Source organism: Bombus fervidus, chromosome 16, assembly GCF_041682495.2.
Source record: "Bombus fervidus isolate BK054 chromosome 16, iyBomFerv1, whole genome shotgun sequence".
NCBI lineage: Eukaryota > Metazoa > Arthropoda > Insecta > Hymenoptera > Apidae > Bombus > Bombus fervidus.
Window position 1 is genome coordinate 3849055 of NC_091532.1, and position 24331 is coordinate 3873385.

The 24331-nt window shown below is 33.7% G+C and overlaps 5 protein-coding genes and 1 non-coding gene across 7 annotated transcripts in view; 2 read left to right on the forward strand and 4 right to left on the reverse strand.

Moving 5' to 3' along the window:
• LOC139995838 (chromobox protein homolog 5) overlaps window positions 1–21078 on the forward strand; it is a 193930-nt gene extending 172852 nt beyond the window's left edge. Inside the window, exons 1-4 of one of the 2 annotated variants that reach the window (XM_072019700.1) lie at window positions 18761–18889; window positions 19278–19385; window positions 19469–19706; window positions 19795–21078. In XM_072019700.1, the coding sequence (XP_071875801.1) occupies window positions 19290–19385; window positions 19469–19706; window positions 19795–20021 (561 nt within the window). In that variant the 5' untranslated portion in view covers window positions 18761–18889; window positions 19278–19289 and the 3' untranslated portion in view covers window positions 20022–21078. Of the gene's footprint in view, window positions 1–18760; window positions 18890–19277; window positions 19386–19468; window positions 19707–19794 lie in introns of those variants that run through there. The other variant, XM_072019701.1, reaches the window with a different exon arrangement.
• Trnav-uac (transfer RNA valine (anticodon UAC)) lies at window positions 2136–2208 on the reverse strand. The gene has a single exon. It is a non-coding gene; the product is annotated as a tRNA-Val (tRNA).
• Window positions 2484–11169, reverse strand: LOC139995524 (uncharacterized). The gene is made up of 18 exons (XM_072019103.1): window positions 10602–11169; window positions 9483–9689; window positions 9052–9368; window positions 8443–8937; window positions 7796–8303; window positions 7425–7666; window positions 7148–7345; window positions 6598–7065; window positions 6493–6537; window positions 5946–6404; window positions 5694–5855; window positions 5438–5599; window positions 4989–5366; window positions 4633–4902; window positions 3921–4534; window positions 3633–3841; window positions 3364–3548; window positions 2484–3257 (listed from the first exon to the last, which is right to left on the reverse strand). Exons 1-18 carry the CDS (start codon window positions 10738–10740, stop codon window positions 2898–2900), a joined length of 5418 nt encoding a protein of 1805 aa, XP_071875204.1. The 5' UTR covers window positions 10741–11169; the 3' UTR covers window positions 2484–2897.
• Window positions 12052–15556, forward strand: LOC139995829 (probable ATP-dependent RNA helicase DDX10). The gene is made up of 12 exons (XM_072019678.1): window positions 12052–12254; window positions 12324–12515; window positions 12601–12873; window positions 13014–13135; window positions 13213–13414; window positions 13488–13650; window positions 13724–13907; window positions 13983–14159; window positions 14250–14461; window positions 14535–14731; window positions 14817–15217; window positions 15328–15556. The coding sequence occupies exons 1-12, from the start codon at window positions 12159–12161 to the stop codon at window positions 15458–15460; spliced, it is 2352 nt and encodes a 783-aa protein (XP_071875779.1). The 5' UTR covers window positions 12052–12158; the 3' UTR covers window positions 15461–15556.
• Idh3g (Isocitrate dehydrogenase (NAD(+)) 3 non-catalytic subunit gamma) lies at window positions 16637–18290 on the reverse strand. Its single transcript, XM_072019696.1, has 3 exons — window positions 18128–18290; window positions 17788–18016; window positions 16637–17626 (listed from the first exon to the last, which is right to left on the reverse strand). The coding sequence occupies exons 2-3, from the start codon at window positions 18001–18003 to the stop codon at window positions 16688–16690; spliced, it is 1155 nt and encodes a 384-aa protein (XP_071875797.1). The 5' UTR covers window positions 18004–18016; window positions 18128–18290; the 3' UTR covers window positions 16637–16687.
• Window positions 21041–24271, reverse strand: Noc1 (Nucleolar complex protein 1). Its single transcript, XM_072019674.1, has 4 exons — window positions 22834–24271; window positions 22141–22765; window positions 21651–22061; window positions 21041–21549 (listed from the first exon to the last, which is right to left on the reverse strand). The coding sequence occupies exons 1-4, from the start codon at window positions 23938–23940 to the stop codon at window positions 21068–21070; spliced, it is 2625 nt and encodes an 874-aa protein (XP_071875775.1). The 5' UTR covers window positions 23941–24271; the 3' UTR covers window positions 21041–21067.
• Between the last annotated feature and the right edge of the window lie 60 nt (window positions 24272–24331).

Genomic DNA, 24331 nt, shown 5'->3' on the forward strand with positions numbered 1-24331 from the left:
GAGGGAAGATTTTTTCTCTTGGTCGCGTTATTGATTTTTAACGATGCTGCCAATTGTACTACTTGAGATTCGAATAGTTCATACGAATGGAAATTCAAAATCGCGTTAAGTTAGCTTGAACATTCTAACAATGAGCCGTGAATAAATTTCCATCGAGCTAGAGTTCCGGTTCATACAGTTTTCAGGAAAGTGACAGCGGTGAAACGTTAGTGAAAGACACCTGTATGCTTCGCACGGTACGGGCAGCGTTACGAGAGATGGTCGTAATAACCATCGCCATCGTTGAATATTTTATTCATTATTGCTTGAAAATCAATGATCGTCATTTCTCCTGCATGTATTATATAGCTATATCTACTGATCGTTAATTTGCATAATTGGGCTACTTTATGTCTCTGAACATTTCTAAAATATCAAAGATAGTAACAGTACGCGCGAATAACAAGAAAAATTAACATCCGAATTATCGAGAACAGAATTGGAAACGATTTGTACTGTAAATTAAAGCAAGTGGAGATAAAGTTTCGCTACTAGTGTCAAAAGTTTTTAATTCTTCATGAAGCATTTCATTGCTAAAATATCGTAGTTTCACGATGTATTCCAAGTCTGTGAACACATTTTTCGACCTTCTAACAGATTATATTATCTTTCGTGCTTGATAGTCCATTTGATAAATAACTGAAAAAGATTATTTTTAGAACATTGATTTGAACTTGATAATCTCAAAGAGAAGAATTATTTTTCTGCTTAAACGAACGAATATTTTTGCCGAGTGAGATACAATAAAATTGAATAATCGCGATAACAGAGGAATCAGAAAAAAAAAGGAAGAAAAAGGGAACTTAATTTTCAACGCGTCGCGCGACGATGCGATTCTGTCGGGGCAAAGTAAGCGGTCTGCACTTGATAGGTCGAAGGATCCGTAGGATTCTGAAGCACCTCCTCGACGTGGCAGGAGCAGAAAATCGCGTTGAAGTGGTAACGGTCGGGCTAATGGTTCGGAGACGATATTTTGTTAAACAAGGAAACCTTTTATCCCTCATACCATTTCTTGGACGAGCGCTCTGGAACAGGGACGGCTACGTTTCAAAAGAACTCGGCTTCCATCCACCCTCGTAGTAGTTACCCTCTGCACGCCACGAGTTTCATTAAACGTATTTACGTGCTTTATTTTTTCTGTAAACATCGATTACCAATTGACGACCTTATTTATGTTTTGAATGAACAGACATTTTTACTCGTTGAATTAAAATACAAATATTTCAGAATCTTTCCCTCTAATGGATCGATTAATTATGCAACTACTTCTCTGCTCGCCTTACTCGATCGGGAATACACTCTTTGCCAAGATGCGTTAAAATATTTCATAGATGGTCCAAATATTCAATAGTAGAAGCTGGTACGAATGTATTTGAAGAAGTGCCATCACTGATTTGCGACGCGCAGCGAGCTGAATTCTTCGAAGTTGAATCCGATACTACGCGAAGAAGGTCGCGATAAAAGCGGCCCTGCACCGTCACTTTGGTTTTCTTGTCGCGAGAAGAGAACGAGCTGGAAGTGTGAACCGCCGACCACTACGACAAGATACCACCTGCCCTTTCTCACGGTTCGCCCACGCATATAGCGCCATTCTCGCGAATTCCTTCGATCCCTTCTGGCCTGAATCACTTCTCACTTTCTTCAGCCCTTCCCAGATGCGAATCGATATGGTTCGCGTAACTATCCAGCCAACTCCTACGGAGTTCTGTTCGTGGTAAGCCTCGACTGACAAGTTAATTCACTCTCTACTCGTTCCGAGCAAATGATGCATGGGGACTCAATGGAAACACCGTGTGACTTAAGGACGTCATTTTTAACCACGTTCTATCTGTTGTCGAGCCGCTATGAATCTTATCAATCAATCTGTCTTTCTTGATGTCTATATCTCCGTATTCTTGACAATTTTATATGTCATCCTCGTAGTCAGTGATAGAGTCGCATTCTGATATTATTATTTCGTGCTGGTTTAGAAGAAAATATGTATAAAAAAGATAGATAGCTACTTGTTTTATGATCGATTGTGGTCGTTTATCAAATTATTAGATAAGCAATTAAAAGGGAAATGGAAATTGGTATAAAAAAATAGTAAAAATAAATGGTTCCGACCGGGATCGAACCGGCGACCTTCTGCGTGTAAAGCAGATGTGATAACCGCTACACCACGGAACCGATATGTTTGAAGCTTTTTTCATATTACTCATAATTTACAATTTTTATTTCTATTTATATTCATAAAAATTATTTTACTAATTATATCTAATACATTTAATTGCGCAATACGAAAAAACACTCCATTTAGATAATAACAAGACCAGGGTTTAAGATAAAAACTGGTAAAAATTGTATATAAGTATGAAGAATTAAATTCGACTGAGATTTGTACGTATTTAGAATCAATTAAAATTATATTTCAAAGCGGGAATAACGTTATAAAGTGAAAGCAATTATGTATTATTGCATTTTATTTATAAACATGTGAAAATTCGGCGTATATCGCACAGAATTAATGTAGATCACATACTTATGGCAGTGGTTACAATATTAATAATATACATATATATATAAATAACAGTGTTAATACTTTGTATTGCACCTTTTACATTCTACTTAAGTTCTGAATGGCACTTTTTTATTCTTTCGAACGTTTAAATCCGAGAAGATAACGATAATTGATATAAGTACATGAAAAAATATAATAGTTCTCATTATTGTACGTCTTAGTAAGAGAAATTTAGATGATTAATAAATTATTATCTGCTGATTGTTATTACAGTGTCAAGGAAAAAATGATAGAAAATAATTATCGAATAATTTACAATTATACTTCAGTCTTGCCAATAGAGATTTGATAATTTGATTTATTTGAAACAAATGGGTCCAACTGTAAAACCGAACGCTTGATGCGGCAATCCATAATCGACTGGGTAAAAGTCCACCAATGGTAACTGTTGAAGCTTTTTACTGTAAATCAAGAACACTGTATCTCCTTTGCTTTTACGCATTTTACAATTGTCCGTAACGATCTGTGGCTTGATACCGGTATATGAAAATTCATCCTCGTTAGCACCAAGCAGTCGTAAAGATGAATTATAATTAAAATTCAAAACATTGTACCAAGCAACGCTATTAATGCAGGTATAAGTGAAATTTTGATAAGCTTCTTGACTCAATAAACGCAGAAAATTTAATTGCACTACCCCAATAGCTTCGTATGTAATCTATAACATAACATACGATGGATAAGAGATTTTTATATTTCAATATATCATACAGGATTTCTTATTTCTTATAGACATGTATTTCGTTAGATGAATGTAAACTCACTTTAAATCCTCCGCGCAAATTCGAGTACCAATCCGTTTTATTATTTTCTTTCCTCCATGGTATATTGGGCATTTGACTCGTGTGAATATCAGGGTATACGCAAGTTTCGCCCATATTCGTCATATTACAATAGACATATACAGAGTCGTCAGCCATTCCTAAATTTGGATCGATCCAGTACCAACCTGTTTTGATAACCGTTATTTCATAAGTTCTCAAATAACTGGCAAAATCAGTAATCTCCAAACAAAGGAAATAGAATTACTGACCATCGTGAAAATGAGGATGGCCGTAAAATAAATCCTTGCAAGTCCTTACAGGATTTTCTCTGCTCCCAATCGGTTTGCGTATTCGATCCAATTCTTGTCTCATAGCGTATATAGAACTATACATGTCCAAGAATTTTGGGCCAAGTTCCTCTTCGATTTGATCATCCTTGTCCAACGTTTCTGAATCTTTCTCTTTCTCGTCTTCCGCGCTGCAAATAATAGTATCATCATCAAAGTAGTACATTTACAGATATGAAAATCAAACATACAAGGCCTAAAAGGTCTTACGTGTTTGTCGAAATATCGCGTTTCCTTCGAAGAATTTGTTCTCTCGTGAATAACAACTCCGGAGGAATCATAGGTTGCTCTGCAGGTGGTCCAGGAGGACCTGGAGGTCCCGGGGGGCCGAGTTCGCCTTTTGGTCCATCATTTCCAGCATTACCTTTGGGTCCTATTGCTCCTTCTATTCCTGGAAGTCCTGGAGGTCCATCGTTTCCTTTGAAACCCAATAAACCTGGTGGCCCTTGGTTACCCTTGGGTCCTTCGAGTCCTAGAGAACCTCGTGGTCCTTGTTCTCCCTTCTCACCCTGTTCTCCTTTGACTCCAACGTGTCCCAATTCACCTCGATGCCCTTTGATTCCTCGTTTACCTCTATCACCCTTTGGACCTTTTGGTCCAACCGGTCCAACTTTTCCTGGAGCACCAACAGCTCCTGACATTCCTGGTGGACCATTTTCTCCAGCAAGTCCTGGCAATCCTCTGACACCTGGCAAACCTGATGGCCCTGGAAGACCCTGAGATCCTGTGGAACCTGGAGGTCCCTGCGCCCCAGGCGGCCCCATGTCTCCTTTTTCACCAGGTAAACCTGGACTACCTTGCACTCCCGCTGGACCTTCGGATCCCTAAATGATAAATTAATTTTCATTATTAATTCAACACTGTTATTTGTTCAAAACAAGTCTTTAAAATTAATCATTGTCAAGACTATAATACTGTATACTTGTTTTCCAGCAGGGCCAGGTAATCCTTCCTTTCCTGGGGGTCCAATCTCTCCTGGTGCGCCAGGATCTCCTGGTTTTCCATCTTCACCATTCTTACCAGCTTCCCCTTTTGGGCCGACTAAACCTGGTTCTCCTGGAGGTCCAGGAAAGCCAGGTGGTCCTGCATTACCTTTTGGTCCTTCTGGACCATTTATACCACGATTTCCAGGCGGTCCTGGAGGTCCACTCTTACCTTCTTCTCCCTTTGGTCCTGGAGGGCCTCTTTCGCCCTACGATACACGTTTCGTTAAATTATAATAACGTAAAATTTGTTTCCATAAATTTTTATTGAAATAATTATAGTATCATTCCTTACTTGTTTTCCTTCTGGACCTATTAGACCTGGAAGTCCTACCGCTCCAGATTCTCCTTTTGCTCCTTGACGACCTTCTACTCCCGGAGGACCTTGTGAACCTTCAGACCCTTTAGGGCCCCTTGGACCTTGTTCACCTGGATTTCCTGCCGGTCCTACAGGACCAACTATGCCAGTATCCCCCACTTCTCCTTTTAATCCTGATGGGCCAGGCAATCCTTGTGGTCCTACGGGACCAGGAGGACCTGATGCACCAACGGGACCATCTTCGCCTTTTGGTCCTCGCCTCCCAATTTCTCCAGGTGGTCCCTTTTCTCCTGGTAAGCCGATAGCACCAGGTTCACCTCGAAGTCCTTGTGCGCCAGGTGCTCCTGGAGGTCCCTGTGAAAAGGAAATCATAATTTAGATTTTGCTATTATGCTGTCGTATGATTACAATTACATTATGCTTACTGTTTCCGCTTGAGATCCTTTAAACCCTTTTTCACCAGGTGGTCCAATATCTCCTTTGTCTCCATCCTCTCCTGGCACTCCAACAGGACCAGGAGCTCCTGGCAAACCACGTTGCCCTGGTAAACCATCTCGCCCCGTAGGACCGACTGGTCCAGGCTCACCCTGAGAATATGTATTATTTAATATGATTCATAATTTCGGTATCGCTTTATTATCATTTTAGTAATTTATTTGTATACTTGTATGTTATTATTACCCTGTCGCCTTTCAATCCGACTGGACCAGGTGGTCCTTTAGGTCCTTGCTTTCCTTGAGGTCCAGATTCGCCATCTTTCCCAGATTCTCCTTGAGCACCTTTATCGCCTGATGGACCTTGAAGCCCAGGTGGTCCTATATCTCCTTTTGCACCTGGCATTCCCTGTTTTATAGAGAAGGGTTCAATTAATGAAAACACGTTATCTTGGAAACTTTAGTTATTATATTATTAGAAAGACAGACAAATACAAACCGGTAAACCATTTGCTCCCCGTTCACCAGGAAATCCTGGTAGACCACCAGGACCTGGTGAACCTTCTTTTCCTTGTAAACCAGGTGGCCCTTGTGGTCCTTCTTTGCCTTGCTCCCCTGGGGAACCTGAATCTCCGGGAGCTCCTGGGGTTCCTGGACTTCCAGGTTCTCCTGGTTGTCCAGGTTCACCAGCTGGACCTTGCGGACCGATAACACCAGGCGCACCTGGTGGACCTGGCGGCCCAGAATCACCCACTGGTCCACGTTCTCCAGAAGGTCCAGGAATTCCATCTTTGCCATTGAGACCAGCTTGCCCAGGAGACCCCACAAACCCACGAGGTCCCTCGACTCCTGGCGTACCAGATTCTCCTTGTAGTCCCGGAGGGCCTGGCTGTCCAGTATCACCTTTCGGTCCTGGCAATCCTTCGGCACCTCTTCTTCCACGAGCACCTCTAAATCCCTTTGTAAAAGATATTTTATTAATTTTTTTATGTATCGATATATGTGACAATATCATCGCTAATGTTATTATGTATTTCCTTACGTACCCTAGGTCCTGGTTCACCACGTTCTCCTGACGCGCCATTGTTACCCTAAAATAACGAAATGATAAATTTCATTGTATTAAATTTTACTTGACATGCTCTTTTTACCCTTTCTCCTTTATCTCCACTAGGGCCTTCTCTTCCTGGCTGACCTTTATCACCTTTTTCACCAACATTTCCAGGATATCCAACAAAACCTGGAGGACCAGTTTTACCTTTTTCACCAGGTAGTCCAACTAAACCGGTTTCACCACGTGGTCCTTCGAAACCCTTTGGTCCTTCTAAACCTTCCAATCCAGGAATTCCTTGTGGACCTGATAATCCAGGTTCTCCCTTCGCGCCAATGTCACCTTTCTCTCCTTCTGGACCTCTCTCTCCCTTTTCTCCGCGTTCACCAGGCGATCCACGTTTGCCTTCGTCGCCTTTCATGCCACGGACTCCCGGGAAGCCTATTGGACCTTGCGGTCCTTGAGGCCCTTGTTCACCTTTCATTCCAGGAACACCTGGATTTCCCGGATGACCAGGAGATCCATCTGCTCCCGACAGACCAGGAATTCCAGGCTTCCCTTGTGGTCCCTGATAAAATTGTTACAATAACTTCGTAGAAGATTTAACAAAAAGCAAATACTTTTAAAAAAATTGTATCTAAGTAATTTACCACTAAACCAGTTGGACCCAAAAGACCTTGAGGTCCTGGTGGTCCTACAGGTCCAATTGGACCCGGAGAACCTGGCACACCTGGAGGGCCCGGTGGACCAGTATTGCCTTTTGCTCCTGGTGGACCTTCGCTTCCAGGAATACCTGGATTCCCTGGTAATCCAGGGAAACCTCGTGGGCCTATGAATCCTCTGGGTCCCTAAAGTAATTTCAAAAGTACAATCTTCTTTTTCTATATGAATACAAGTATATTGTTGTATAATATTTTCGTTATTCACCATTTCACCAGGTAAGCCTGGTAAACCTGGAGGACCATCATCACCCTGCATTCCTTCGTGACCTGGTAAACCTTGTTCACCGGTGGCACCTACAAATCCTCGTTCACCTTTATCTCCTGGTAATCCAGGCAGTCCAGGCACACCCTGTTCTCCTTTCATTCCTGGTGGTCCACTTAAACCTCTTTCTCCGTCTCTCCCAGGTCGACCTCGTCTACCCTCCCTGCCAGTATTTCCAGGAATACCTGTATGAATTTATTAAATGTTCCAATGTTTGTTTTGTCCAAATTATCCTGTTGTAACATTTAAATATCCAACTTAACAAATTGATGGAACTTCGGGACTGTATACAGAAAAGAATTTATAAAACTGACCTCTTTCGCCACGAGGTCCAGGTTCGCCAACTTCTCCAGGTTCTCCCTTCTGACCTTGAGGTCCAGGTGGTCCTTCGGGTCCAGCAATACCTGTAAGACCCATAGGACCTTCGGCACCTCTCATAGCCAACATATGCTGTGAAAGCATTTGTCTCAGAGTCTCCGCTTGAGTATCCGGTCCTTTCTCGTTTCCTTGCTGGTTAAGTGCTGGAATTATGAACACGTTTCCCGGTGGGCCAGCCGTACCTTGCAAACCTGCTAACCCATCCCTTCCTGGTTCTCCTTTTTTACCAGGTGGCCCGGGCACTCCTGGAGGCCCCGGAAATCCCCGTGGCCCAGGCGAACCCCTACTACTATAATAAGTTGGATTGTAATACGATCCTTCCAACGATTCCGAATATTTCAAACCTCCTTGAACTTCTCTAAATAAATTGTCGGAAGTTTTAGAAATTTCTGGCGTTGTCGTTTGATAGCGATCTGCTTCGACTGAATCGATGTTGTTGAAAACCTACATAAACATTTATTTAATAAATGAAAAAGCATTATTTATATTCCTTTACTCAATATTTTTCTTAAGTTCAATATGTTATGGTTTTAAGCAAATGAAAAACACATTTCATCGTCTATTATTATAACGATTAACTCACGGCACTTTGATTATGAAGGAACGTCTCCACAGTTGGTCTCGCTGCATATGTTACATTTATTGGCCTATAAAGTAACTTGTAGTTGTCGCTGTCTTCGGTATCCTCGTTCCCTTCTTCACTCCCGTTCTCATAATCATCCTCCGTTCCTTTTACAAGATTTTCATCCTGCTCATTATACGAAACATTTGGTTCAGATCTCTCAGATGTTTTGCCATAACTTCGAGGCAGGTGCAGATTGTCGTAATTTGTTTCATAATACGATCCAGCGGTTGAGAAGGGTTTAACCGGATAACTAGAACTTGGGACTGTCTGACTGTCGCCAATATTTGTACCCTCGTAATAAGTAGATGAGGTTGTACGCACGACGGGATCATAATTCCGCATATTCGAATGATCACTTTGTCTCGATTGACTTCTACAATTTGGCGCGAAAATCGTGCAAATTTCGTAAGCTGCATCTGGTATCGGTGCAATCTTCAACATTTCCAGACCACCCTATAAGTGATTCGAAATAAACGAACAAACCGTTAAACTGAATTTCGTCTTAGATTTCGTGCAGAATTAAACTCTTATATTCAAGCGCGATTAATTTGAATATTCTTCACTGACCATATACATGTTACCATCGACGATCTGTTGGCCGATAATTATGATGCCGCTGACGCTAATCGTTTCGTCAAGATTTCTACTTAATTCTTTGGAAACTTGTTGAGTACAATCGAGAATTAGCGTGACAGTATCGCCTTTGACGCTGATTCCTAGACGGTGCCATTTTCCATCGGATATATCAATACCAAACGAAATTGGTTTATCCTCATCATCCGGAGTTGTACTGTAGTAAAGAGTGACATCATTGCCCAATGATAGCACCAACTGTTCCTCACCACTGTCGCTGTAGATCGCAAACAACGTGGCAGCCGAGGATCCTAATTTTGTGATCGTTAAATTGTATCGGTTATTATCTTATCTATGTGATTATAATCTATGATCGGTAAAAGTACGATCAGGATAAATGTACATCAATTACAGAAAGTACTAACCGATTTTTGGCTTGGCGACGACTAAAATGGAAAAATCACGCGGTATACCAGTCGGAAACAAAGTGTTCGTATTGATCGTCAATAGCGCGCTTTCCGTAATGTCATATGCTATTGTATCATTTCTGTGGCAACGATTTTCGGTTACGATCACTCCAACGGGCTCTTGGTGTATTCCTGTACCATCCATCAGGTCTACGATATTCTTTTCTGAAATTGTGAAATACCTTGATTCGCGTTCACTTTAAATGATTACTAACATACGCCTGAATAACGTCAAAAGTATGATTTTTCTAGAATTTCTTATTTAACAAAGTTCTTGCATACACAATTCTAGACATGTTTTCATAAAAAAGATATTTTGAAAATGTTTCTATAAATAAAATTTACGTACACTTTCTTCAATGTTAAAGTTTTTAACGATCAGAATATCGTCGAAAACATACTTGCATCGCAATAAAATTTCACGTAGACACATTTCATAGATAGATATAGCGATAGCATATGTATAGCATATGTAATTTCTTAACTAGTAATGAACCTGTTTTAGCCGAAACTTATGATTTTACAAGGAAATAAGCATAATCGTACGATGACGGCACGATGAACAACCCAATAACCCCTAGAAACCCAATAACCCCTGATCTCGAAAGACATAACTCATCGCGTTTAAACCAGTTTCATTAACAAGTCCTCTTTTCCAGAGTGGAACACACAGTTTTGCATGCTACGAACAGTGGGCTCAATTAATGCAATAGAGATCACTTAAAAAGACATTCACTAGCAAATGGACTTGCTATTACATAGTTCACAGAATGATTATTTCAACTTGTGTACTTGTACATATCACACGGTGATCATTTAACCTATATAACTGGAATCTTATATTTTAAAGAATTATTTCTTTTTAGATATACATGCTCATTCAGGTTTGTTCGATATAGATATTATTACAAATTATGAAATACGACATACGATCATAAAATCTGCTTTGAAATAGCGTATTCATTTTGGCCTGTCGTTTTACTGTTCTAAATCGTATAAGTATTCGTTAGGACACAAAGTTAAACTGATTGTTAAGATGGTCATATTGTGACTTAAAAAGAATTGTAGCACATTTACCCATGTCTTGCAAGATAATATCGGCTAGCACCGGATACAGTCCTAATGCTATGAGAAGACAAAATGCCCAAAAAACGGAGTGGATATTGCGAGGCAGTCGCAGTGTTCTCCATTGCTGCTTCACGTGGTCCCGCCGCATGCTACCCTTTCTTCGTCAAATCATGTTTTTCACAGGGAACTTTTTCTGATACCAATCACCGTAAAAAGAACGCGCACTATCGGTAAAGTCACTAACGAACCGATAGGTCGGATGTGAAGTCGAGAAAGCCCGAGAAATTTATCTGAATGTAATCGTTGTCACAATGCAGTCGCCCTTCCTCACGCGTTTCCTCTTCTTCTACTTCGATCCCTCCTTTCTAATATTCTATCTCCCCGCTTCTCTTTCACGTAAACGCCGATGCAACGATCCACATGCATTCCACACATGTATATTTTAATTACAATACCGCGTTTCTTCTATTGACACTGATTCAGATAACACGTGGCACATCGAAAATGTGGTGCATTATGATCTATCCAGGGTAGGAATCTTTTCATCACCGAGATTTTTCTTATGAGAATACAAGCGAAATTCTATCTTGAATGTCGTACTGTTACATTATATATACTTACAAAAGTTCGTTCGAGAAAAAAAAAAGAAATTGTTCCGCCAACGAATGTGGTCATCGTTTAACTATGAAACTTTCAATTAATTACTTCCTCGATACTTTTGATTAACTACTTCCCGGCTTAAGTTACTTTATAAGAGTTCTCTATTCGGTCCGAATGGAAATCAATATTTATCACGTTAAAGAGTATTAATCGCAACGAATTTGAACGAGTAAAAGGTAATTTTTTCTACGTGATGTACAAGTATATTTGTTCATTGATAGATTGATTCATCTATTTTTAATTTTTCAAAAATAATCGTATTAGTCACTGATCGAATCTAATGTGCTAATTAATATAATGTATTAATCAATAATATAAGCTAAGAATATTTTGGGAAATAATTATTTCAAATTATGATATTTCTGTCAGTTTATCACACTGCTAAAGATTAATTAATCTATAAATAAAGTCGTTCAAATTATTTGTGCAGCAATTAATACCATATATGTACTTATAGGATATTACAACTTTTATATTATAATGTAAGGTTAATTACTATCTTAAACATTTAATTAATTCTATCGATAAATTACCGATGATATGTACTATCTATTAAAAGCTTGAAAGCAGATATATATACATATATATACTTTACTAAAAAAAATTAATAATTCAAATAATTATTTTTATTTATTTTATATTTCGTATACTTTTTCGCTTTTAAAGAAAATTATAAATACATATAATGTATTCGTTACATATAGTTTAAATACGAATATTAATGTACTTCGCTGTTTTATTTAAATATTCAAATATGTATTCTTGATATGCACATGTCTATAGTAAGTCAAGTAGCACTGTTGCAGTTAGCGCCTAGTTGTACAGTGGTGTTGTAATTATATACATCGGTTGTTCACATAACCTCATAGATAGGTTATATATAACCTCAGATAAATCTAATATACAATGTCAAAAAAACAGAAAGTGAGAATTTACAAGACGAAGAAAAAACCATTTCCTGAAACAAAAATAATTACTAATCTACAATCTAAATATGATACTGTAAGTTCTAATTCTTTTTTTCAAGTCTGTAAAATTTTGTAAGATTTTATAAGATTTATATGTTTACAGATCGATGAAACGAAAATAACAAAATTTACAGATCTTCCACTTTCACCAAAAACTTTAAATGGTCTGACAGAAAATGATTATATTGAAATGACAGATATTCAAAGACAAAGTATTGGATTAGCATTGCGTGGAAATGATATATTAGGAGCAGCAAAAACTGGCAGTGGGAAAACTTTGGCGTTTCTTATTCCAGTAAGAGATTTTATTAAATTTATGTAGTACTTTAATAAAGAAATTTCTAACAAAAATTTATAATAAAGGTCTTAAATTGTTTAAGGTCTTAGAGATATTATATTGCAAACAATGGACAAGATTAGATGGACTTGGTGCACTTGTTATTACACCAACCAGAGAACTTGCTTATCAAATATATGAAACGCTAAGAAAAGTTGGTCGACATCATGATATTTCTGCTGGTCTTATCATTGGTGGAAAAGATCTAAAATTTGAAAAAAGACGTATGGATCAATGCAATATTGTTATATGTACACCTGGTCGTTTGTTACAACATATGGATGAAAATCCATTATTTGATTGTATAAATATGCAGGTAAATAGATACAGGAATGTAAATGGATCATTTAATGTGAAAATGTTAATTAGCTTAATCATCATTAAACAGATAAATAATAATTAAATAATAACAATGTATTTTTATTTATCTATATCTTTTATCTATTACAATTGTAGGTATTGGTATTAGATGAAGCTGATAGATGTTTAGATATGGGTTTTGAGCAAACCATGAATTCTATTATTGAGAATCTACCTCCAAAACGGCAAACTCTTTTATTTTCTGCAACACAAACAAAGTATGCATATTAAAAAAGAAGTAAAGTATAATCATTCTTTATACTTATTAGATTATGTTTATTTAATTTTTTAACAGGTCTGTAAGAGACTTGGCCAGATTGAGTTTGAAAGATCCTATGTATGTATCTGTTCATGAACATGCTACACATACCACACCTGAAGCACTTGAACAAAGTTATATTGTTTGCGCTTTAGAAGACAAAGTTTCAATGTTATGGTCATTCATACGAAATCATTTAAAACAAAAAATTATTGTTTTTTTCTCCAGTTGCAAACAGGTATAGCAATATTTGTTATAATTTATTTCAACTAAATATGAAGAATAATGTTATGGCATCTATTATCTTTAAGGTAAAATATGTATTTGAAGTACTTTGTCGATTAAGACCGGGTATAAGTTTATTAGCACTTTATGGTACCTTACATCAACTTAGAAGAATGGAAATTTACGAAACTTTTTGTAAAAAACAATCTGCAGTTTTGTTTGCAACTGATATTGCTGCTCGTGGATTAGGTAAGGAAAAAGAATGATTCTTCACGTGATTCTGAATTAGCCTGAATATATTCATAATCTAGATAAATTTTAGATTTCCCTGCTGTGGATTGGGTTGTACAAATGGACTGTCCTGAAGATGTAAATGCTTATATACATCGTGCTGGTAGAACAGCTAGATTTCAACGAAATGGTGAATGCTTGTTGGTTTTATTACCATCTGAAGAAAAAATGATTGAAAAACTTAAAGAACGCAAAATTCCAATATCCATGATACAGTGAGTTAAAAGTCTTTTCTAAATAAATAATTAAACAACTTATAATGTTTATATATTCAAATAATATGTATTTAGAATTAACCCAAATAAATTGCAATCTCCACAACGTAAAATAGAAGCACTATTAGCAAGGGATGTTTTGTTAAAAGAAAGTGCTCAAAGAGCATTTGTATCATATATAAAATCAGTCTTCTTAATGAAAGATAAAGAAGTCTTCAATGTTCGTGCATTAAATACCGATTTATTTGCAAGGTATAGTATATATATAAATACGCGTAATAATAATTTTAATGACATAGCAACTTTTGATTTATTGTTTTGCAATTAATTTTTTGATTTTAGATCTTTAGGTTTAGCCATACCTCCAAGAATTCGATTCCTTCAAAGAATAGAACAAAAACAACGATCTGATAAAAATAGTGAAAAAATGAAACAATTTACTGCTAATGATAAATTAAACTGCAATGTAGATGAACAAATAAGTGACTATAAAGAAAATAAAGAAGAAGAAGAAATTAAATCTCAGACAATGAGTCCAAATAATTTTGCACTTGGTATAAAAATAAATGTTAAAATTTATCAAATTATGTATTTTTTTAATGTAAATATATTTATTTTCTTATACAGATGATAGTGATGATGATGATATATTAACTGTGAAACGAAAAAATATAAACCTTGATGATATACCAATTGAAATCAATGATAAACAGGACGAAAATGTGAACAAAAAGAAAGCCGTTACAAAAGCCGCAATAGCTAAAAAAATTCTTCGAAAAAAAATAGTGCCAAATAAAAAGATTACTTTTGATGATAGGGGAGAGGTTTGATTCATTTTTTCTTGCTTTTTCCATTAATTATAAATATAAATCTCTCAAATGTGCAATCATAACATATTTCACTTTACAGGAATTACTAAATCCCTCTAAAGATAAAGTTTCCGAATTAGCTAGACAATATGAAAATGAAGAAGGTTCTGGAATTAACATAGAAATAGCTAAACGGATATTACACGAAGAAGATAAATTTGATAAGCAACGCTTTAGGGAAAAAATAAAAGAAAAACATAGAGAAGAAAAAAGGAAACTAAAAGCTAGCAAGAAGAAAATAAATGATAAAGATGATGAAAATGATCAAGATGAAATTGAGAATACTATAAACGACTATGCTAGTGAGGAAGCAGACAGTGATTTAGATTTATCCTGGTTACCAGATCCAGATAAAATTTATGGCAAGCAGCAAGAAAATTATGAAGAAATTATGGATGTTCCAGAAACACAGGAAAGTGAAGAAGAAAGCAACATACATAGGTTCGCATTTTAACAACTTGTATTAAATTCATTATGTCTACAAAAATATATTTGTTTTATTTCTAATGTTAATTTTATCTTTGGTACACATATTTTTTTATCATTTACAGATTATCTAAAAGAAAACTCATAACACAAGATGAATACAAAAAGAAAAAGAAGAAACAAAGAACATGTCATGAAATAGACAATACAGATTTAAAAGTAGATGAGGAATTAGCATTACAACTTCTACAAAATTGAATTATTATATCAGGATTTTCACTGATCAAGATTTTAATTTTTTTATGTATTCTATTATACAATATTGTTAATACTAAATATTTTTCATTATCTAAACATCTTGTAAATGAAATAAACTAAATTAAGTCCTCGGATATATTGTACTCTAAATCATTTGTTCAGTGAATTATCATTAGCATAAAATTATTAAAGACATGTATAAATATTACATAATTGCAAGAAAATATTTTTATTTACATCAGAAAATATTTCAGATGTAAATAAAAAAAATTTACATCTCAAACGTCTTATAAGAATAATTACAATATTTAATTTCTATTGATAATTGTACTTATAGCATATATTTTACAAATTTTGAATATTAATAATTCAGTATATTACAATGTCTTTATATTACATGAAATATCATTATAATATAGGTATCAAATTTGTCATTTTACTTAAAAATTGTTATAATTTTGTGCGACTTACATAATTGTATAGAATTCGTTTTAAGTAGAGAATACATTTACTGCTGTCAACTGCAATGATATTTTAACATTATACCAAACACAATGAATATTCTTTCTAAAAAGCAAAATTAAATATATATGGTTCTACATTATTACGAGGGTGAGTTAAAAAGTAAGTTGCATTCGTCTATAACTTTTTGTGTATTAAAAATATCTCGAGGAAACTTGGCAGCAAAGTGACAACATTTCTCAATACTTGTGTTCTAAGATTATATTGATATTTTCGACATAACGATTGCCTTTCATTTGTTATCAATCGTGAAACATATCGCGTTCGTCGGATCGGACATTCACACTCGGCACGATCCACGAAGAATATACTAGAAAAATTCAAGTGGAACGTATAGCAACTTCCGTACAGTCTAGACCCAGACCTTTCCCCTTATGACTTTGATGTCTTCAGGCCAATAAAAAAAAACGTTCCAAAGTGATACGGCTCTGATGAAAAAGGTCGAAGTGCGACGTGAAAATGGTTATCGCAAGTTGGACGACAATTCTTCAACGATGCAATAGAAGAACTGGTATCGTGATATGATAAATGTCTCAATAAACATTGGAATTATGTAAAAAAGTAGTACTTAGATTCTATTTGCAAATAAATATTAATCAAATAAAAACTAACTTCAAATACTGAATACTTCATTTTAATACAAATACTACTTACTTTTTAATTCTCCCTCTCATATTAGGTTTAGCAAGATACACTGTATCAGTCTTAATCAGATGCTGTTTTAATATATTTCATTATAGCATCAACAACTTCTCTACTGCTAGCTTGTCCACCAAGATCACGAGTATGTATACCTTGGTTAATAGTTCTATTGATAGCATTTTGAATTAATGTAGCATGATGCTTATGTCCAAGATGACGTAACATATCAACAGCAGCATTTAACATTGCAATAGGATTAGCAATATTTTTTCCAGCAATGCCTGTACCAGTATTACGAGTACCTGGTTCAAACACTGTGTAATGGTCACCATAATTTTTACCTGATAATAATCCAGCACCACCTAATAAACCACATACTACATTCGATACAATTGCCCCATATAAATTGGTTGTTAACACTATATCAAACTGATGTGGATTAGAGACCAATTGCATACAAGTATTATCAATAATCATATCATTATGAATAATATCTGGATAATCTTTTGCAACTCTTTTTGATGTTTCTAAAAACAACCCATCAGAAAGCTTCATTATATTTGCTTTATGAACTGTGGTAATTTTTTTTCTTCCATTTCGCTTAGCATATTCAAATGCATATCTTGCAACACGTTCAGAATTACTAGTTGTAATAACCTTCATACTTTCCACAACACCTTGTACACTTTCATGCTCTAACATAGCATATTCCCCCTCTGTATTTTGTCTCACAATAACAATATCAATATTTTTATGCCGTGAATTTACTCCAGGATATGATACACAATGTAAGACATTTACATAAAGATCTAACTCATTTCGAAGAGCAACATTTCGGGAAAGTACACCAGCTTCTGTACTACGAGTTTCAATGTTTCCTTTTAATGCTACACCATTTCTACGAATTGATGTAATAGCATAATGTAAATCAACATTGTCATCTGCATTTGGATCAATATCTACATCTTCAAAATCTACTGGTACACCTGCATAACTGAAAACCTATAAAAAATATATAAAAAGATTATATAAGACTTCCTGCTTTAACATATTGTTTAAAAATTTAACAGGACATTTAATGTAATAATTTAAAGAGTATACAAGTAATGACATATACATGAAAGATCATTTTTTCCTAAAAGTATATAAAAATTTTGTTGTACCTCTTTTACATAAGTCATCAATTCTGGACCAATTCCAGCACCAGGCAAAACAGTAACTGTGTGTCTTCCCCCATAGTGAGCTTTTGGTATGGGCATTACCTTTTTAATAGTTGGAGTTTTATGTTGTATTTCAAATGCAGAGAGTGAAGCACATCTATGAATTTGAGATACAACAGTTTTTGGACGTAAATATTTAATAACTGATCGAGCAGCCATGTTAAGTATTATTCTGCGAATTAATTATAAAATATAATTAAGTTTTAATATTAATTATTTAATATCAATAAACTACATGGTTTGATCACATACTATTACTTTACAAATTCTATTTTAACAATACCTTGAAAGTCCTTGCCAACAATGCCAACAATGCCAACTCCAAACTCCAAACTTACAACGCCGTTTAATCCATAACTTCTATAAAGAGTGGAAGATCGATATTAAAATTTTACATAATAGTGCCATCTACAAAAATAATCTTTAATACTATGCACAGTACAAACTTTAATTAACGTTAAATACTTTTTAATACTATTCTGTATATAATACTTCTTGTTATAATAGTATATATTATAATTTTTATAAAAGATTTAAAATATTAATTATTTGGCTAAAATATTTGTTAGAAAAATTAATTTTAGAAATGATTGTAGTACATCAGCAAATTTCAATATTTTCAATATTACACAAAATATTTATTGTATTGCAAGTCAAAAAGTTTCATATTTTGTTTGATGATGATCGATACCAAACGACATGATATTCTTTAAGAAAAGTTTAATGTATAATGGGTTTAATGTTTAATGTTTAACACTCCAACAAAAACCTTTGTTTATAGTAAAAATGTATTATATTTTGATGCCATTTTTGTAATTATTATGATGTTTTGTGTTTAAAATTCATAGATATTTATAAAGAAATGTCAATGACATAAAATATTTGTTTACTTCAGTGAATAATAAATTTGTAAAATCATTTGCTAATGATATGTTGGTCACACTGTTATTTTTCGCGGCAACGCGGTAATAAGACGCTAAAGCGCCAGAAAGCCCGCCGCATCATTCGTAGTTGCGTCTTTGTCCAATTTATACCTATCCTTTAAGTAAGTATTATAATTAAAAATAATGGCCAGGCAGTTACAGATATAATCATAATTAATATTAATATTAGTTTATATTATTCATTAGCGATTAGCTTTTACCGTAAGTTCACAAGAAAAATCTTTGATTGCTTCCCGGCTGTCGTACCGCCATTTTGCATCATGGTCGTTTCTCTTAGCATCTTTGAACCTTTTTCTTACAAAATTATTGAATGTATTGTTATTTTATACTGAAATAATTTTTCCAGTTATTTTTTGTATGAATTTATTATTTTCATACAATGAATTATTTTGACTATGACTGTATATTCAATGTCAATACTTTTTTTTAGTCATTTGGTTTATAATTTTTATTTTAACATCCTTTGTTGTGTATAAAATATATTTGCAGTATTAAAACATAATGAGCAAAGGGAAGGAATCATCCCCTGGAGAAAGCGCAGGAGGAGAGGAATTCAGCGTTGAAAAAGTTTTAGATAGGAGAGTGGTTAAAGGAAAAGTATGTGATTTTGAATATATATTATACATATATATTTCTTATATATTCGTTAAGATTACTGTTTGTTAACTACATATTGTTAGGTTGAATATTTTCTAAAATGGAAAGGATATTCCAATGAAGAAAATACATGGGAACCAGAGGAAAATCTTGATTGCCCAGATCTAATTGCACAATTTGAAGAACAACGCAAAAAGAAAGAAGCAGCTGCCACTGGTAAGCGGCATGAAGATAAAGAACAAAAGAAACGAAAAAGTTCATCTGGTGGTCCTGTACTTACTCATACTAAGAAAAAAATGACTGAAGATAAGAAACCTGAAGGTAAAATTTATTTTTAGCTCTTTAAACAATGTATTTAAATAATATGCATATAACATTTTTTTAATTACTTTATTTTAATTGTACATAGGTTTTGACAGAAATTTGGAACCTGAACGAATTATTGGTGCAACAGATTCAAGTGGAGAATTGATGTTTTTAATGAAATGGAAAGGAACAGATGATGCAGATTTAGTTCCTGCTCGAATTGCTAATGAGAAATGTCCGCAAATTGTGATAAAGTTTTATGAAGAACGATTGACATGGCATAGCCCTGCTCATGACGAAGAAAGTTCAGTAAAAGCTGATGCAGAGTAGCGTTCAGCCTTCCGATATACATACACAGCACGCTTTAGAATATGTCGTATATAAAAAATAGCGTGTACAAAATGAAAAATATGAAGATTTATTGATCATTGCACAGTCATACTATAAATTTTAATGTTTTTTTTTACGGTTATTGATAACTTAAAAATTAAGAGATAGGCCATCCTTATTATGTTATTGTTAGTCAAAATATAATTACTCTTAAACTTAAAAACAGGAAATATACTTCCATAAAGTCTATACTCGCAACTTCTTTTGCAACTGTTACATTTTTGTATAAGGATCAATAAAAAGTTTATTTTTCATTGTTAATTTAAATGTAAAGTTTAGTATGTCCAATGTAAATTAGAACAGTATGTATTTCAAATGTAACGTGTTTTTTTATGTAATTTTTCCTCTGATTGCTTAATTTGCAATTAACTTTTAAATTGATGAACATGATTATACGATAATTGCGGTTGCTAAAGAAGTTGAAAGCTTGATTATTTTTATTCAAATACATTGTGACAGTGTACAGTAAGTACAGAAATATGAATGAAAATAATCTTTTAATTTGTAAAAACCTTTTTGATGATAAAAATACTTTTACATAAGATAATAGTGTTATTATAGTGGAAGTATCGAATATTTCTGTCAAAAAAAAAAAAAATAAATCTTTTTACTGTTTTTTGTAAATTAATCTTTTACATAATACATCAAATTGAAAATATGTTAACTGTCTATTAACGATTTAAATTATCTTTTTTACAACATTCAGTATCAACAATGTAATGTAGATTAATGTTTTCGTGTCTAGTAATTATGAAAGTAAAGTAAAAAAATGTTTTAGTATATAGGTATATGTGTAGTTCCTTGATTTGTATAACGTATCAATTAAAGCATCCATTTTTTGTAATTTATAAATGCCTTAAATCTTTAATACGTTTGTTACTACTGAAAGATTGTTAACGTATAATATACACAATTTTTCTGGTGACAGCGAGCATAGAAAGAAATGCATGCTATATAAAAACTTTTAAAATATATTTATTTTATAATTAATGTTTAACCCTTTTTACATTTCTTTTAAAAATCTTGGAACCTTTCCGTTTATTTCTATTTGAAGAATTTCTGAGTTTCTGATGTCGTTTAATCTCCCATTCTATTTGTTTCGAACTTGCACCATCCAAAGTATTAAATACATTTGTGCCACCAGTTTTACCTTTTTGTTTACTATGTTCTTCTAACATTTCTGCAAATTTTTCCGCTGATACAAATATGTTGCTATCAATTCCTTTTGAATTTTTATTTTGCTTCTTTATATTTGATTGAATATTATCATCCAAAGTTTCATCAATATCTTCGTCAAACTCTAAATCACTAGCATCATCATCATCATCTAGGTCAATATCACTTAAATTCTGTAATTCATCATCAGTATTATCTTTATCTATATTTTCTTCTAACTCATGTATATCATGAGAATTATTACTATCTTCACTTTTATTATCATCAAAATATTCATCTTCTTCCTCAATATCTACAAATATAATAAATGTTTATTTTTAGTTTTCATATAATATGAAATATCTTAAAAATAATTTCTAGATTAAAAGTAAATTACAAAAAATAGATACATACCTTTCTTCTTTCTTCCAGTTTGAATATCAGCTGCAATATCTAAATCTCCAAAGTCTTTATTGTCTGTTAATCTGTCTAACATATTGTCAAATTCTTCGCTATTAACACTCTCTATATCATCGTCTTCAACTTTAAGTTCGTGTTTAAATTCTTTTTTCTGTTTTAAATATCGATATAAATATAATTCATCAACTGGAATGCGTTCTTCTCTTTCATTGAGATATGACATACTATCAACTGGAACACATCTAATACCTTTAGGTGTATACCCTGCACGTTGTGCTAAAGGGTCATTCTTTCTCTGCACTTTTTTATCTTCTAACTTTTTTGGATTTTTAAAAACATAACGATCTAGAAAACGCATTAAGGATAAATCTTCTAACGGGTCTCCTGTGTAATTGATTGTTTTCCCTATAATTATAAAAATTATATGTTACAATTGATTTTATATGCAAGTAATACATGTGAAAATAATTGTACTGTGAAGTACCTTCAAGAATAGTATTTGCAAATAATGCAACACTTGGATGATAATGCTTAGATAATGTTATGAACTCTGTATTTAAACCTCTAGTTATTCCAGCATAAAGAGGATTGCGACAAAGGGGGTCATATTCCTTATGTGAATTGAAATCATTTTTTATGTTATTTCCTGTTTTATTTTCAGATTTAATTTCCTTATCAATATTGTGTTCAGATACAACATTCATTAATAAAATGGAGTCTTCTAATTTGGATCTATCATTAGAAGGATAAGAGATATTTTTATTTTCTGGACTTAATGAACTATCTTTAGATTCAAGATCTTCATTTTCAATTTTGATAAAATCTCGTGGTTTTAATAATAGAGTTTTTAATTCCTTATGTGCCTGTAAAACTTGGGATATTACATATAAAGTAGCACATGCCATATTTGCAGGAAAATATAATATGATTTGTAAAGTTCTTTTGACAAAGGCATATAAACGTTGTTTGTTACGATCATTTTGGAGAACTCTGAATAACAGATTAAGAAACAGTGCACGTTTGTTTGCTACCCCAATTTGTGGATCTAATAATTTCCGATAAAAGGTTGAATAAAATCTGTTTGATTGGGCTTCATCTTTACCTGTAATCTACAGGAACAAAAAAGAAATAAAAATGTCGGACCTTACAATTAATATATTATAATTTACATACTTACCTGGTATAATAAATTAAGTGCATTTAAAGAAACATTAAAAGATCCAATATGTACAACTTTGTATACAGAGTCTATATAATCATTCAACATATCTGAATCCATGTTTGCAAATGGATATGCTCTATTTACACCAGCTAAAATTGCTCCCATCATTCTAGAATCTGGCTCTCCCTTTTTTAAACAAGCTTTAAAAAAGGCAAAATAGACTTCAATAAGTGTAGAAGCAAGCTTTTCATCCTTCTTAGTTAGAAGAAATTGCGTCAATAAGCATATTGCATAGTATTGAGCACGTTGTGCTACGTTTCTTCTAAATAATAATTTTTCAACTTCTCGTAATACAGCAAGTTTCATGTTAGGATGTTCATATAATAACTTATTTAGACAAAATATAACTTTAGATCCTATTTTACTACTTGGATCTCCTATTTTATTAACAATCAATTCTAATAACTTGTGTTTTTGTTCAACATTTCCTATTAATAAATCTTTCATCGTTGATATTGCTATTTCACGATTTGTATCCACGGTATCAGATGCAATAGTAGCTAAAGACATTACAAAATGTTCATACTGTTCACGTAATTGATCTTCAAAGTACCAATGAGCCATTAGCTTTTTTCTTGATAAACCTAATTTAATAAGTGCATCTCCAGAACTAAATTTGTCAAGTTCATCTAAATTTTGTTCCTCGAATTTCAGTAATTTAAATTTAGGATGAAGTAGATCTGATAAAAACAGATCTTTTAAAGATTTTATGATCATATTGCATTGATTATGTTTTGCAACTCGTACTTGACTTATAAGCTTTGTAAGTCGAGTTAAATTGTATTTTGGATTGTCTTGCACTAATACGATAGCAGCTGCTACCTTATCTGAGGTTGTACCCTGTGTTAATGCTGTTCTTAACCATGCTGTTTCTGAATCAGTATATTTTGATTCTTTTAATTGGTAAACAGAAGTTTCTGCATCTAAATATCTTTTTGCTTCATCTTTTAAATTCAATATTTCTATTTCAGATTTTGAATGTTTACATGGTTCCTCTTCTTTAGGATATTCTTCATACCACTTAACACTCTTTGTGTTCACTTCTTTAAGTCCCTTTTTCATCTTATTATAGATGAAAATTCAAATATTTACGTAAAAATATATTTAGAAATATTAAATGAACAATATATATTTTGTAGGGGAATATTCTTATCTCGTGGTTAACCTTAATACGATATGAGTATATTAATTTTAATTTTAGTTAGGTTATATTTTTACAATAATAAAGAATATTTACTACACAAATATCAATTAATGTTATTTTAGGAGATCAAAAATTGTTAAAGTTTTTACAATCTTGTAGTTTACGACATGTAGAATCAGAAAGTATAAGGGACAAGAAATCCACTAATTCGAAAGTTATGACTAAAACTACGGTCGTACACGTGCATATATAGATAGGTATCGACAATAGCGTACAGGTCCCACAACTTAAACTTTTAGTGGTGGAGGA

Coding starts and splice junctions, on each gene's coding strand:
- LOC139995524 (XM_072019103.1), bottom strand. CDS start 10,740: ATGCGGCGGGACCACGTGAAGCAGCAATGGAGAACACTGCGACTGCCT. Junction 8,304..8,442: donor TCCTTCATAATCAAAGTGCC/GTGAGTTAATCG, acceptor ATGTTTATGTAG/GTTTTCAACAACATCGATTC. Junction 5,600..5,693: donor TCGGATTGAAAGGCGACAGG/GTAATAATAACA, acceptor ACATATTCTCAG/GGTGAGCCTGGACCAGTCGG.
- LOC139995829 (XM_072019678.1), top strand. CDS start 12,159: ATGTCAAAAAAACAGAAAGTGAGAATTTACAAGACGAAGAAAAAACCA. Junction 13,136..13,212: donor TTTTCTGCAACACAAACAAA/GTATGCATATTA, acceptor ATTTTTTAACAG/GTCTGTAAGAGACTTGGCCA. Junction 13,908..13,982: donor ATTCCAATATCCATGATACA/GTGAGTTAAAAG, acceptor ATATGTATTTAG/AATTAACCCAAATAAATTGC.
- Idh3g (XM_072019696.1), bottom strand. CDS start 18,003: ATGGCTGCTCGATCAGTTATTAAATATTTACGTCCAAAAACTGTTGTA. Junction 17,627..17,787: donor TGATGACTTATGTAAAAGAG/GTACAACAAAAT, acceptor TATTTTTTATAG/GTTTTCAGTTATGCAGGTGT.
- Noc1 (XM_072019674.1), bottom strand. CDS start 23,940: ATGAAAAAGGGACTTAAAGAAGTGAACACAAAGAGTGTTAAGTGGTAT. Junction 22,062..22,140: donor TGCAAATACTATTCTTGAAG/GTACTTCACAGT, acceptor TTATAATTATAG/GGAAAACAATCAATTACACA. Junction 21,550..21,650: donor AACTGGAAGAAAGAAGAAAG/GTATGTATCTAT, acceptor TTATATTTGTAG/ATATTGAGGAAGAAGATGAA.